The sequence below is a fragment of the Gracilinanus agilis genome, chromosome 1 (assembly GCF_016433145.1).
Source record: "Gracilinanus agilis isolate LMUSP501 chromosome 1, AgileGrace, whole genome shotgun sequence".
Lineage (NCBI taxonomy): Eukaryota > Metazoa > Chordata > Mammalia > Didelphimorphia > Didelphidae > Gracilinanus > Gracilinanus agilis.
Genome location: NC_058130.1, coordinates 26187970 through 26203444, shown reverse-complemented (window position 1 = coordinate 26203444; position 15475 = coordinate 26187970). Strand labels below are relative to the sequence as shown.

The window sequence follows — 15475 nt, the reverse complement described above, 5'->3', positions numbered from 1 at the left end:
TTATGGCTTCGTTGATGGAGGGAGTTGCTGGAGAGGAATTTTGTCTGCCCAGGAAGATAGACACATCCTCTATAACTTAGCAAGGGAGAGAATTGCCTGGGGCACTGAGAGGTAAAATGTGTGCCCAGAAGCACATAACTGGAATGAGCAGGACTTGAACTCAGATCCACCTATCTCCAAGATCAATATCAATATGTCACGGCAGACTGGTCCTATGATTTATAAAACAAGGAAAACAATGCTTTATGCTTTTCAATTCCTTTCAATCCAGTAAGCATTCTTTAAACATCTACTGTATGCCAGGCACCAGAGATGCCCTCAAGGAGCTTACATTCTCCTGGAATTCATTCACCTATTTACCTCACAGGGTTGTTGTTATACTAAACTGTAGTCTACTAAGCAAACCCGAGTTGTTGACATTATTAAGGCTGGTGTTATTGTTATTAGTATTATTCTTGTCTGGGAACACTAGAGAAAGAAAAGATGTTTGCTAACTTGGGTTTCCTGCAACGTGTCACCAAGTTGATTGTCATCTCTGCAGGTCAGCCAGTACACATTTGCCATGTGCAGCTATCGAGAGAAAAAGGCCGAACCTCAGGAACTCCTGCAGCTGGATGGCTACACCGTAGACTACACTGACCCCCAACCAGGTATCCTACTTCATGGCAGGCTTCAGTTACCAATGAAATGGTTCTTCTTGCCAAAATTAAACCAAATGATTAAATGTAGCTCAAAACAAATTCTGATTTTTTTCTAAAAGTCATTTTGGAGTTTAAAATACAAATATGTGAATAGCCATGCATATATATGTATGTAATATACATATATGTATATGTATACATATATGTATATATTTACCAATACAAGTCTGTATAATGGAATAGATGTATGTGTATACTTGGGAACAAATCAAGTAAGTTTTGATCTATTTGTCAAATACCCATATCTAGGCCATGCAACACAGGTCAGAAAACCCTAAACAATAGATTCCCCATAAATTCTCCATTTTGAGTCACTATGTTCTCAAGAAGAAAGAATTGAAAGTCAGGGAGACTTCTTAAATGAGAGACCCATGAGATACTTTGATTCTCTTTGTAACCGAAAAAGCCCAAGTGAAATGGGAGCCTACAAGGGGAAGTTTTATATTTATAAGTTGTATTTTTCTCCTCCCCTCCCCCAAATGTAATCTTCTTTCCAAAAACCGAGTCGAAATCAGTCTTCAGCATCCTAGACTTTGGGGGATGGGAGTGGGGGATCATTTCAGCATATTAATGAGCAACAAGCACCAACAGCCCTCTCCCAGAAAAGTTTATTTCTTATGCCAAATCTACATGAGGCAAGCTTTTCCAACCATACTGTAGTAGTTGGCCCAAAACCTTTTTTCCTCCTCCCATACTGCTCTTCCACATGCAATAAAACAAGCCTCGAAGAAAGACGAGCTCAAGAGAAGCCTAGGTTTAAGTTAACTGGACAAGGTATAGGAGACATGTCTGAAGGATAATCCTATGGGAAGGATGGATTTTCCTGGTGTTCAAACCCATCTTAAGAGGCAGTGACCCACTTTCCTTTGCTCTTCAATGGGTAATTCTGCACACTGACACTACACAAAGACAGGACTGGCTTCATTAGGCATTAATTAAATGCTCTAGTCGGGAGCCTCCTGTTCTTACAAGCATGCCTCCTGGCATTTCCACAAAATGGTTCGTTAAATTGGCCCTCACATTGGCAGGTGCAAGTTTGTTTTCTTCCCCAACATTGGCTTACCCTCAGATAAAAATGGGCCCAATCTTTCCTCGTTGCTACCCTATGAGAGCCATGTAAAACTCATGAGGAAAATGAGTCAAAAAGTGGACTAATGTAAAGTCAATTGCAAAAATAAAACTGCAATTTTGTTCTGAAAGTCAAACCCGTGATATCTTTAGCCCAATATCTTTCCTAGAAGGTGTCCTTGAAAGATTAAAAAAAAACAAACAAACTAAGGTGTATATGGTGACCACACTTGTGGGTATTCTATGACAGAAAAGCCACTTTCCATAAGAAAAAAATCAATTGTGACTAGCAACAAAAATATTAAGGTGCTATGTACTCATTTTAAGAGCAATGCTGATTTTATTGCATTACCACCCCACCATTGCCACCCCTGAAAGAAAATATGGTCAGATTGTTGAGTCTCCTTAACAAAGTTTTGATTGAAAGTAGACCAGATCGGCACCTTGCATGCCTTTCTCAATGGATACAATCATAATCTTCATCTTCCTTTGGTAGTTCAAAGCCTCATTTGTTATGGAAACCTCATCTTTAAAAATGGGAAAAATAAAAGCAATTGCCAGGATCCGCCCTTTTCATTATCAATAAAAGCAATAGCAGGGATTTATTGACTGCTGATTATCAGTCACTGTGCTAAGGACTGAGGATACAAAGAGAAGCAAAAAAAAAAAAAAAGCAACTGTTTTTGCCTTCAAGAAAATTACATTCTATTGGAAGAGAAAGTAAGTACTATATGTAAGTAGATAGGCACAAAATATATTCAGAGTAGATGAAGAAACTTACTCAAGAAACTTACATTCTACTGGAAGAGAGAATAAGTATTATATATAAGAAGACAGGCACAAAATAGAGACAGAATAGATGCAAAGGAAGCTTACAGAGGAAAGTCATAACAACTAGGAGAACCCAGAAGTTTTATGTATCTTCACCTGTCACAGGCAACTCTGACTATTCCCAGGAATGTCTCCAGGGACTTAAGAGGATCGTAAGCAGGGAAGAGAAGTTAATATAATTGCCTGCTTCATCATGCCCCATTTTGGATGATTTTACGTAGCTCAATGCCAGAATGCATAAGTTTCAAATGCCTTCCATTAGACACTGCTTGAAAGAGTCTACCAGCTATTGTGTCAGAGCCTCCTGGAACATCCACCCCAGAAGTCTTCTTCCCAGGAACACCTCTCTGCCATGTCCACCACCTTCACCCATTGGTGAGCTCCTCCAGGGGCTTCCATTTTGGGGTCAGTCTCCTGATAGCCAACCTTCATTCACCTCCTGGCTTTGCTTCTGACATTTTTATTTCGACATCATGCTCCCCAAACCCCTCTCAGTTTCCATTGTGTTTTGTCTTTCCCTTTTAGAATAAAAGCTTCTTGAAGGAAGGGATTATCATTCTTTTTGTTTGTCTTCTTATATCGGACACATAGCACAGTGCTTGGCCAAAGTAAGATCTTACTAAATGCTCACTGATGCCTAACAATCAAGGAGCTGCACCTGCCTGCATCTACCCATATCTAATAAAGGACTCAAGAAGAAATAAATGTTATTCAACTTTTTATTTGTCATGCCCTAAAACATTTATCTGATACCTGAGTGATCCATTGGAATCAGTGTAATCTCAAAATAGACTCAGTCCCTGATCCCTAGAAGCTCAAGTTTTAAACTAGCTGGCATTGACACAGATACATCTATACAGGACATACAGCCAGCAGAATGAAAATATCATACCAATGGACTGGAAGAATGTCTTTGGCAAAGCCATTTCCCAATGTTCTATTTGTGATGATGAGGCATGAAAGAGACCAAATCCCTTCCAGATATTCTTATCTCATTCCAGGTTTGGAAGGGGGCCGAGCCTTCTTCAATGCAGTTAAAGAAGGGGATACAGTGATTTTTGCCAGCGATGATGAACAAGACCGTATCCTGTGGGTCCAAGCCATGTACCGGGCCACTGGCCAGTCCCACAAGCCCGTACCCCCAACTCAAGTTCAAAAGCTAAATGCCAAGGGAGGAAACGTACCTCAGCTAGATGCACCAATCTCTCAATTTTGTAAGTAACTAAGTTGTCTTAGGTCGTAGCTCTCTCTAACCCATGATTTGTCCGATGAAGTTGAACCAATCTCCAGGGACCAGCTTAAATTAGCTTCTTAAAGAATCATTGTCTGGGTTCTAAACTGTTTTAAAACAAGGAATGATCAGGCATATTTGCTGAAAACATGAGTGGGGGAAGCCTGGGAAAAGTTGGGATGGAACAATTGATGAATGGGATTTTAAAATGCAATACTTGGCATATTTTTTTTAAAGGCTGAACCACATGTAACATTTATGTCAGTTTTAAGGGTTAAAAGTGAGACAGAGGCAGAGGCAGAAAGGTTAAGGGTAGAATGGCAATTCATAGCCAGCCATTCATTTGTCTTCTTCTGATTGCCTCAAATAAAGTGTGTGATTTCTTTCCTTGCTTTATTCCTTCCTATGAATGTTCCTTTATAAATAGGGCTTCATTTGAAACCAATTAAGAATCTGCCATTAAGAATAACTTAAAAATAAGACATTATCACATGCAGTGAAAAAAGCATTTGTACCTTAAACTCCCATCCTGAGCTATGCAATAAATAAACCTCAGATTCAAAATTATGAAAGTCTCCTTAAACAACCCCAGTTAGTGCTTCAGCATCCTGTCCTTCTTTTTTCCCCAAGGGCCATTTCTGCTATTCATCCCTTGCCAGTGTCTAGCTAATAGAGACGTAGCTGGTAGAGTAGGGTAAATACTAACCTGAGATTCAGGGACACTGGGGTTCTGGATTTGGCTTTGGCATTTACCTAGCCTTTACCATTTACCTAGCAAACTAATTTTAGTTGCCTTCGCTTTGGTTTACCCATCTATAAGACTAAAAGACCATGGAATAATAAATTTAGAGTGGAAGGGACCTTCATGCAATTTCCTTAATATGACTCCCTCCTTTTATAGATGAGGAAAGTCAAGCCTAGAAAGGCAAAGGGAGTTTGCCCAAGGTAACTAGTACAATAGCTCACACTGATATAGCATGGTAACAAACACTGTAACAAAAAGCAGCACAGTATAGTGGAAAATTAGAATTTCAAAGCTTTGAAGACATAGGACCTGGGTTCAAATCCTGCCTCTGGCACTTATTGCCTACTTAACTTCGGGTGGGTTACTTCTCGTTTATAGGCCTTGGTTTCCTCATCTGAAAAATTAGGAGATTGGATCAAATGTTCTCCAATGTCCTGCCCAATTCTAAAGTCAAGATCCTCTGAATCCTGTGAGAAATATGGAATTAAACCTAGATACTCTGACTATAAAACTATTCATCTTTCCAGTGCCCCATGTATTTCTCTCTAAGGTCAACCCAGACTCCAATCTGCAATGACTTTCTTTTTGGTGATTTTCAGCTTCTATGTAGAGAGTCAGACAAAGCTATTATTAGTTGCAACCTTTCTTTCTTTCTTTCTTTCTTTCTTTCTTTCTTTCTTTCTTTCTTTCTTTCNCTCTTCCTTCCTTCCTTCCTTCCTTCCTTCCTTCCTTCCTTCCTCCCTTCCTTCCTTCCTTCCTTCCTTCCTTTTTTTCTTTCTTTCTTTCTTTCTTTCTTTCTTTCTTTCTTTCTTTCTTTCTTTCTTTCTTTCTTTCAGTTCAAACATGCAAATTTCACTGGTATATGGAACTTCTTCTAACAATGCAGGTCAATAGCTGCTCAATACCCTGAGAGGTTACAGGGTCACAAAACCCATGTTTATCAGAGGCAGAACTTGAATCTAGATCTTCTTGACTCTAAGGCTGACCTTATCCCCATTGTGTCAGGTTATTATAATCTGAGGGGGCAGGGGGAGAAGGAGGAAGAAGAGAAAGATGACTACAAACTAAATGAAAACAAAAACAAGCAATTTTGTTATTATATTGTGTTGTTTTGGTCAGTTATGTTTGACTCTTTGTGACCTCAATATGTGTCAACATCATGACATGGTGGACGAGAGCTGCTGCCACTATCTTAAGTTATACTAAGAAGCCATAGCTTCCAGAGATGAGAAAAAGAATAATCCCACTGCATTCCGCTCTCCCTGGATAGACACTATCTGATGCATGAGATTCAGTTAAGGACATCATATTTTAAGTAGGACATTGTGGAGCCAGAGTGGGGCAACCAGGATATTAAGGGACCTCACAATTATGACATATGAGGCCCAATTGAAAGAAATGAAAGTCATTATCCTGAAGATTAGTGGAGGGAAGGAAAAATGTCCAACCAGTATCTGAGGGACTGTTGTGTAGAAGACAGATTAGACTATTCTGCTTGGTATTGGAGGAAAGCATGAGGAGAAATGGGCTAAAGTTTCAAAGAGACAACATTGAGCTAAAATGAAGGAAAACTGTTTAATCATTAGAAATGTCCATTAGTAGAATGGGGTACCTCAGGAGCTAGGGGATCCCTCTAATTGGAGGGATTCAAATAAAGTCTCCATGAACACTTGCCAAATATTTTGTTAAGAGGATTTCCTCTTCTGATTTAGATTGGACTAGATAGCCCAGAGATCTCCTTCCAACTTGGAAATTCTTTAGTATTGCATGGAATTATTGTTGCTCATCCTTCATTTTCAAAGAGGACCAATGACATCACAAGAGATGTCTTGATTTGTGAGTGAATTGGATTTAAATTGGGATATTCAATAGATTAACTTGGAATAAGCTTCCTATATCAAATGGCCTTGGAAGCGGGTTTGATATATTTCATACCCTATTGCTTTCCTACCTACTAAATTGCACAATTTCTATTCATAGTTAAGTTATAAATGATTTATTACATTTCTGCAGTCTTTCCCTAGCAAAATAAGCCAGTTGGATTCTAAAGGCTTTCATGGGGTTTCTTAACAAATAAATAAATAAATAAACCAACTCCTTTCTCCTTTATACAGTTCATCTTTCTTCCAGGTAGAATTATATGTAAATCATATCAGACAAATGGACATTCTCAAGCCCAACTAAGGTACCCCTTCCTTCAGGAAGCCCTTCCTGGCTTCCAGGGTTGAGAGTATTTCTCCTCTCTTCACATCATCCCATATTGGATAATCCATAAGAGACCCATAGGACTCCAAAATTACCCAATCAGAGGGGGCAGGCAATAAGGATGATTATGGATGCAAAACATTGCATATGCCAGATTTTTTTCAGTGCCTTAATCAGTTTTGCTAAATTTTCTCTCTCTTTTTGATTTTGTTTTTGGGGTGGTTTTTTTAACTTTTTAAATAATATTTTTGGAGTAGTATAGCTGATACAGTGCCAGGCTTGGAGTCAGGAGGGCATGGGTTCGAATCTGATCTCAGACACTACCTACCTGTGTGATCATAGGCGTCACTCAACCTCAATTGCCTAGCCCTTCTCACTCTTGTTTGTCTTAAAATTGACACTAAAACAGGAAGTAAGGTTCTTTTAATATTCCATATACATATATATATATTCATTTATTTATATTTATGCTTTGTTATAAAGGATAGCACTCTCAAGAATGGTAGAAATATAAATGATACGCAAACAAAAGATGTTACTAAATTCTATTTTAAAGTAGGAAACTGGCAACAAATATTGAACAAAATAAGGTTATTTCTTTCTCCTATGTAATTTCAATAAATAAAAAGTGAAAATAAAAATATTTAACTTAACTGCTTCATCTCAAAGATGAAGAAGCTGTGCAGCACAGGTAACTTGGATAAGGTCACAGAAGTAATAAGAAGCAGAATCAGGATTTGAACCCAGGGCTTCTTACTGAAAATCCTGTGCTTGTTTTGGTATGCCCCACTGCTTTCTATCTTTAGCTTATCTTGAATGTTTCAGTTTAATCCTATCCAATTAAACAAAAATTTATTAATCCTTGGCTTGGACAAAGCAGTGTGCTTGGCAATGGAAATACAAGACAGACTGGGAAATTGACCCCATCATCAAAGAATTTGTGTTGTTCTGGGTGCAGATGCCCTTACACAAAGAAGTCAATAAGAGGTGATGTGAGGAGAGGAGAAATACTCTCATCCCTGGAAGCCAGGAAGGGCTTCCTGTAGGAAGGGGTACCTGAGTTTAGATTTGAAGGAATTTGATGATTCTAAGAGGAGAAGACAAAGAAGTACATTCCATTTATAGCAGACTTCTTGTGCAAAGGCGTAGGGTCAAGATATGGAAGACCAAGCTTAATAAATAGCAATTAGGTCACTTTCATAGAAGCACAGAGTATATAAAGAGGAGTAGTATGAAATAATCAGGGCAGTTAGATGGTATAATGGATAGAGCACTGGGCCTGGAGTCAGGAAGACCTGAGTTTAAATCCAGACTCACATGTACTAGCTGTGTGACTTTGGGCAAGTCACTTATTCCTGTTTGCTTCAGTTTCCTCATCTGTTAAATGAGCTGTAAAAGGAAATAGCAAATCACTTCAGTATCTTTGCCAAGAAAACCCCAAAAAGGATCACAAAGAGTCAGACACAACTGAAACACCTTACCAGAAAAAATTAAATAATGATGGAAAGGTAGGTGAGAAACCCACTATGGATGACTTGATGTATAAAGCTGAGGTGATGACGTTTTATTCTAGAAGTAATAGGGAACCACTGAAGCTTCTTAATAGTCAATAAACATTTATTAAGCACCTACTATGTGTCAAGCAGAGCTCGAGCACTTGGGAATACAAATACAAAATAAAGATAATCTTTGCCCTCAAGGAGCTTAAATCTTCTCACAAAAGGAAACTGGAAAAGGAGGTCAGGGAAAAGCTACCTATTGTAGAAACATGATGGGAAAGTAGAAAGCCCAAAATAGAGAAATAAGAGGTCTGAGCTGATCCCCCTCGTTAAATGGAGGATTTAGCAGTTCTTGGACCTACTCTCTAATGAGAAGGTGATTTCTTCAGCAAGAGAGTGGTCTGATCAGATTTTACTTTGGGAAGAAAGAGTGAGTGAAGAGGAATAAAAAACTCTGGCCATGAGGCTTCAAAATGTACACGATGCAATTCCATGACGGCAAAGTTTAAAAGTGGAGTTTAAAGAGTCAGTGAAAAAGACAATATTCATATAGACTTTCTCTGAGGAGGTTGTGCTTTATAGCAGAGGCAAAAGGGGGCAATAGAGCTTCTTGAATATCAGAGTGATATATTCAGACCTATACTTTATAAATATCATTTGGAAGTGGTATGAAAAATAGAAATAGAGAGGAGACAGACTGGAGGAAGAAAGAACAATTAGAAAGTTATCACAAAAGTCCAAGTAAGAAATGATGATGATATGAACCAGAGTAGAAGATTAGGGTGGGTAGAGATAAGGGAAAAATTTTGAGAGATGTTTCATAAGGGGAAATCAGCAAGATTTGACAAAACTTGGTATGAGAAGGTATGGTCACAGATGACTCTGATTATGGATCTGGGTGAAGGTGTGATGTGGGCAATCCCTCCATAATATAGGTCAAACTCTCTATAATTTATTAACTGATCTTCAAGGTCTGCTATGGTCAGAAATCTATCCCCTTGTATCAAATCTGGTGATATCATTCTTTGAAGTTAATTATCTCCACTGATCCTCCATCTGTCTCAAGGTTTCCAGACTAGAAGCCACTGAAGCTGAAACATTGAAGCTGGCATAGGCTTTGAGAACCCAAGCTCTCCACAATGCCATAACATGACATCAGGGCAGGATTTCTAGTGGAGGTCAGTGTAGACACTGACTTAGAATCTATCAGAAGTAGTTTTGTAGTCATTAAGCCTTGGAGTGAGTCTTGATTTCCCAAATCTTTTTATGATACTCAAAGTAAGAGTGAGTGGATGTAGTCAACATCAATATGCCATTCTCCATGAATGAAGTGGATGTGCAAGAAGCTCATTCAATAAACATTTATTAAATACTATGTGGCAAACTCTGTGCTAAGTGCTACTAAGAGGAAGTCATTTCACCCATTAAAAAATCTTGTTATTCCAAAATAACGTTTGGGGGTCTCTGCAGGCACCAGTATGCCAAGGACTATTGGATGATGAATCTCTGACTATGTTTGCAAAATGTAATTAATTGGACAAGGCACAAATCCCCAGGACTCTTCTATCATCCTCATATTCTCACGCAGTCACTAAGAGAATTGTAATACATCTAGGGCAGTGATGTGCAAACTTTTTAAAGAGGGGGCCAAAGAAAGGAAATGCTCATCTGTCAGTCTGTTTCTAAGGCAACTCTTTTGAAGTTTCATTTTATTGTATCCTACTCATTGTATTCGTCAGATTAGGAATAATGTTCCGCAGCCAGATAGAACATTTCAGGGGGCCTGCATCTGGCCCGTTAGTTTGCCCATCACTCATCTAGGGCATAGACATTTGAGTCAATGCTTCCAGGTTTAGGAGTTGTTTTGAAATTAGAATCTTTTCATGGAACAGTGGAAAGCGGGCTATTCTAGGACACTCCTATGATTTGGGTGACCTTGATAGTTCAACACAAAAAGGTATTAGTAAGCATTTGCTGTATGTAAGTAATCCTGGTAAGATCTGAAACTACAAAGATGAAAAATGAGAATCCTTACCCTCAGGGAGAAGGCTTGTCGGGACCAAGAGACTTCCCTCCTCAAAGCTCCGTTTTCCAGAAAAAAAGATAGGATTGGACTAGGTCATAGATCAATTTAGAGCTATAAGGGAATTTATAGGGCATATATATTTTATAGCTATAAGGGAACCTTCCCCCTTATTTTACAGATAAAGAAATAGGCACATTGAGTTTAAGTGACTAGCTCAGAGTCACTTGATTATAGTGGCATGTATTGGAGGGACTATTTGAACTCAGATCACCTGATATTAAATCTAGGAACCTATCTTCACGTATCATGTAGTCTCAAAGTTCTCTTCTAATTCTAATATTCTGTGATTCTTTGTTATTCCTAGCATACCCATTAATGTATTGAATACCATTTTTTAAGACTGGAAGGGGAAGCACACTGAACATGTAATTTTATCAATGTTGAGAAATTCCAGTGTGGAAACTGATGAAAGATAGCCTTTCTTTTATAACTTAGTGTCTAAGTGTTGCCCCCAGAGCCCTCAGGGGGTATGTGACTTGCTAAAGTCAGGATAGTAACATGAAAAGATCACTGAAGTTGCAGCTTAAAGATCTCAGTTAGAATTATGCTTCTGTTATTTACCACCTGTGTAGGCAAGTCACTCGATCTCTCTTAACTTGTTTCCTCATCTTTAAAAGGAGGGGGTTGGATTAGATGGTCTTTCAGGTCCCTTATACTTTTTACTATCTGATCCTTCGAAGTCATTTTCTCATGGTCACATAACTAGTCCATGTTGAATCTAGATTCTCCTGACCTGAAAACTGACCCTCTATCCACTATCTAATCCAATCTAATCCACATTTATTGAGCATCTATCATATACTAGGCATTGTGTTAATGCTGGGGCTGCAATCAATAAAAAGAAAAACAGTCCCTGGCCTCAAAGATCTCAGCCTAATGGGGGGGGGAGGAAGAGGAGAGGTAACCCACAAAAGGAGGCAGGAAAGAGGGAGCAAGGAAGGGCATCCAGTGAGGAGATAGAGCAGCAAATGCAAAGTAATTTGAGAAAAAGTCCAGTTTCTGTCATCTATGAAGGATGGCATTGGGAAGAATTTAGCACTCCACCCTCCAGCCCTCCAATAATAGGGGAGAGAATGCTGAAGAAGGTAGTATTGTTCAAGGCTTAAGTTAGGAGAATAGTAATAAGATGATAGGTAAGAGGAGAGAGAGAGACAGAGACAGAGACAGAAAGAGAGAGACAGAGAGAGAGAGAGACAGAGAGAGAGAGAGACAGAGAGAGAGGAAGAGAGAGAGAGAAAGAGAGAGAGACAGAGACAGAGAGACAGAGAGACAGAGAGACAGAGAGAGAGAGAGAGAGCAAATATTACGTGATTATTACGAGTCAAGTACCATTCACTTCAGAAGCTCCTTATGATCTATTTTAAAAGGATGTTGTTTCTGGAGCAGGCAGGTGGCACATTGGAGTCAGGAAGACCTGAGTCTAAATTGGATCTCAGACACTTACCAACTATGTGGCCCTGGACAAGTCACTTAACTCTATTTGAAAGAAATGGAAATTTCCAATATCTTTGCCTAGAAATCCCCAAAAGGAGTCACAAAAAGTCCAACACCACTGGAAATTACTAAACCACAACCACAAAGTTGTTGCAAGGGGTGACTGTAATTAAAGAGCTGGCAATGCCAAGCATTGTTATAATATACGTATATATATATATATGTACATATGTATATATTGTTCCTCCAATGAAATTCAAGCTCCTAGAGAGTAAAAGTCTTTCATTTTTGTCCGCATTCTCAGTGCCTGACACATAGTAAGTGCCTAATTCATGCCAATTGATTGAGAATGCAAAGAAAGGCTCCAAGGAGCTTCCATTCTAAAGGGGAAAGATAAATATGCACAACTAAGAAATTTTTAAATGTATATAAAGTAGATGAGAGGCATTCTGAGGAATAGGTGTGGTTTTAGCCAAGTTTTGAAGGCAGTTAGGAAAATCAAGAGGCAACAGGAAAAAGATAAAGCATTCCAGACATAGGGAACAACAAATGAAAACACATGGAAGTATGAGATGAATTGTCGCACTTGCGGAACCACAAGTAGACTGAACAAAGACCATGTGAAGTGAAAAAAAAAAAGTATGTCTAGAAAGATAGAAAAGGATGTCGTTATGTCAAACTTTAAAATACAAACCAAGAACTTTCTGTTTGATCCTGAAGGTAAGAAGGGAAATTGGAATTCATTGAGACAAAGGATGGTATTGTCAAAACTTTTATTACTTTTTGGTCATTTCAGTTGTATCCAACTCTTTGTAACACCATTTGAGTTTTTCATGGCAAAGATACTGGAATGGTTTTCCATTTACTTATCCAGCTCATTTTATAGATAAAGAAACTGAGGCAGGGTCACACGAGTAGTATCTGAGGCCAGATTTGAACTCAGAATGATGATTCTTCCTGATTCCAGGTCCAGCACTCCATACATTTTGCCACCTCACTACCTCCAATCCTTTAGAAAAATCACCCTGCCAGCTGAATAGAGGATGGATTAGAATAGAGAGAAACTAAAGGCAGGGCAACAGTTAGGATAAATTTTTAATAGTTCATACAAGAGGTAATTAAAGGCTGAATTAGGATTTTGGTTGTGGAAATAAAGAGAAAGGATCATATATAGGAAAGGTTTCATGACAGTAGGAACTCTAAAATAAATTATGGTATCAGATTAGGTATAGGTAATAAATGAGAAAGAATTGAATATTATACTAAAATCGAGAGCCTGGGTGCCTGGGAGAATGGTAACAGCCTTAATAGTAATAGGAAAATTCAGAAAAAGGGAGGGTTGGAAGAGGAGGGTAGACAATAGTTTCTAAATTAGAGTTGTTGAGTTTGAGATGCCTCTAGGAGAGTGGTGGTCAACCTTTTAGAGACTAAGTGCCCAAACTGCAATCTTAAGGCCACATGTGAGCCCCCACCTTACCCCAGACAGGGGAGGGAGGAAGTGCTACCATTGGGCTGCTGGGCAGAGGGGTAGGTGAAGTGAGAAATTTCCTCAGGCATGTGTGGAAGGGGGAAGGGAGCAGCTCCATCTGGCACATATGCCATAGGTTTGCCAACATGGCTCTAGGATATCCAGTTTAAGATGTCCAAAAGTCATTTAATGATATGGGGCTGGATGTCATCAGAGAGACCAAGACTGGCTATTTAGATGAGGGGATCATCTTCTTAGAGATAATCTTTGAGATGATCATAGAGATTAACATATAAATGGACAAAATGACCAAGTGAGATATTGTGAAAGAAGAGGAAAAAAGAGTCCAGGATGGAGCCTTGAAATCCACCCACAATTAGTGGGTGTGACATGGATGAAGAATTAGCAAGGAGAAGGAGTGGTCAGACAGGACTGTACCTTAAGATCAACTGAAGGTTGAGTATGGGAAGGAGAGATTAGGAGAAGTGGGGAAGGATCTAGACCTTTGATTGTACCAATGTGAGAAATTCCTGGAAAGCAAAATCCCTCAGCTAAAACATGGGCCCCTTAGAACTGAGGGCTGGAAAGGATCTCAGGTCCTTCAGACCAGAGTGGTCAAACTCAGAGCCTCTGACAAAACCTCTGATAAAACTTCTCAGTGCCAACCAAACCTGATTAAAATATAATGAAGAAATGTTTTACAAAACAAATAAAAATGCTATACAAGATAGATAAGTATTAATTTCCAGTTTTCTAAACCAATTTGTGACTGATGAGATCCATTTCTCTTTAAGTTCAAGACCACTGCTAGAGTTTAACCCCTTCATTTTCAATATGAAAGAGAGATCTAGGACAGCTAAAAAACGCAGAGCTCTAATTTGGATCCAGGTCCTCTGCTGCACATTCTTAATTCCTCAGAAACTTCTACTAAAAGAGTTGACATTGAAATGGTGGATGATTTGCCCATGGTGAGATAGATACTCTATGTCAAAAGCAAGACTTGAACTCAGCTCTTTCTGGATCCAAGGTGGTAGGCCTTTTGTGAACTATACCAGTATTGTTGTTGTTGCTCAGTAGTTCAATCATGTCCAACTCTTCATGATCCCATGGACTATAGCTCTCCATAAGGTTTTCTTGTCAAGAACACTGGAGTGCTTTGCCATTTCCTTCTCCAGTGGATCCAATGCATCTGTTTGTCATGTAATCAAAGCTAAAGAGATTTACCCAGGGTCACACAGCTAGGAAGTATCTGAGGAAGAACTTGAACTTAGATCTTCCTGATTCCAGACTCAACACTCTATCCATTGGGCTACCTTACTGCCTCCTAGTAGAGGAAACTGAGGCAAACAAGATTAAGTGTCTTGTCCAAGGTCACACAGCTAGGAAGTGTCTAAAACTGGATCTGAATTCAGGTCTTCCTGACTTCAGGCTCAGTATTCTTAGCCATTGAGTCATAGATGCCTCCATGCTAGTGTTAGTGGCTTTATTATAACTATATTAACATAAGTTATTCTATTAAACCGTGGACATTGTGGACCTTAAGATCATTTGAAGCTGGAAAGGATCTTATAGATCTAGTCCAACCTCCTAATTTTTCAGGAAACTCACACTCAGGAAGTTTTGAATTCAGAAAATACAAAAAATGCACCCCAGAAAAATCCGTTCTAAAATAGCCTTTACTTACATATTGACTCATGGTTGGTATAATCAAATAATCAAATAATTAGCTAAATGTTTAAATCATTAAATCAATAACCAAATATCACATTGATAAAAGTTGAGTTTCTCTTGCTACCAAAGGCACAAATCAACCCTTAAAGACAGTCGAGTATTGCATTTTAAAAAGGTTTCCTCGTCCAGCAAAAAGGTAAGGGCCTTTGTTAACCACTTAATTCTGGCATCTCTCTCTCTCTCTCTCTCTCTCTCTCTCTCTCTCTCTCTCTCTCTCTTTCTCTCTCTCTCCCTCCCTCCCTCCCTCTCTCTCTGCTTCTTTTAGATGCCATTCTTGCTAGTGAATGATTTTTCCAAAATAATACATTACAGTAACCAATTTACAAGTGCTTTACTATTATTGCTATTGTTATTGTTATTGTTATTATTTTCATGGATACAGTAAGCAGTCTAGCAAGGGGAGAAATGTTCTTGGTGATAAAAAAATTAATTCATTAACACTCCAGCCTTGTCATATAATATCTGTTCAAGAGAGA

The 15475-nt window shown here is 38.8% G+C and overlaps 1 protein-coding gene across 1 annotated transcript in view; it reads left to right on the top strand.

Moving 5' to 3' along the window:
- Positions 1-15475, top strand: part of CADPS (calcium dependent secretion activator) — a 477787-nt gene that overhangs the window by 274126 nt on the left and 188186 nt on the right. The window contains exons 11-12 of the mRNA XM_044675693.1: positions 542-650; positions 3602-3814. Of these exons, the coding sequence (XP_044531628.1) occupies positions 542-650; positions 3602-3814 (322 nt within the window). The remainder of the gene's footprint in view (positions 1-541; positions 651-3601; positions 3815-15475) is intronic.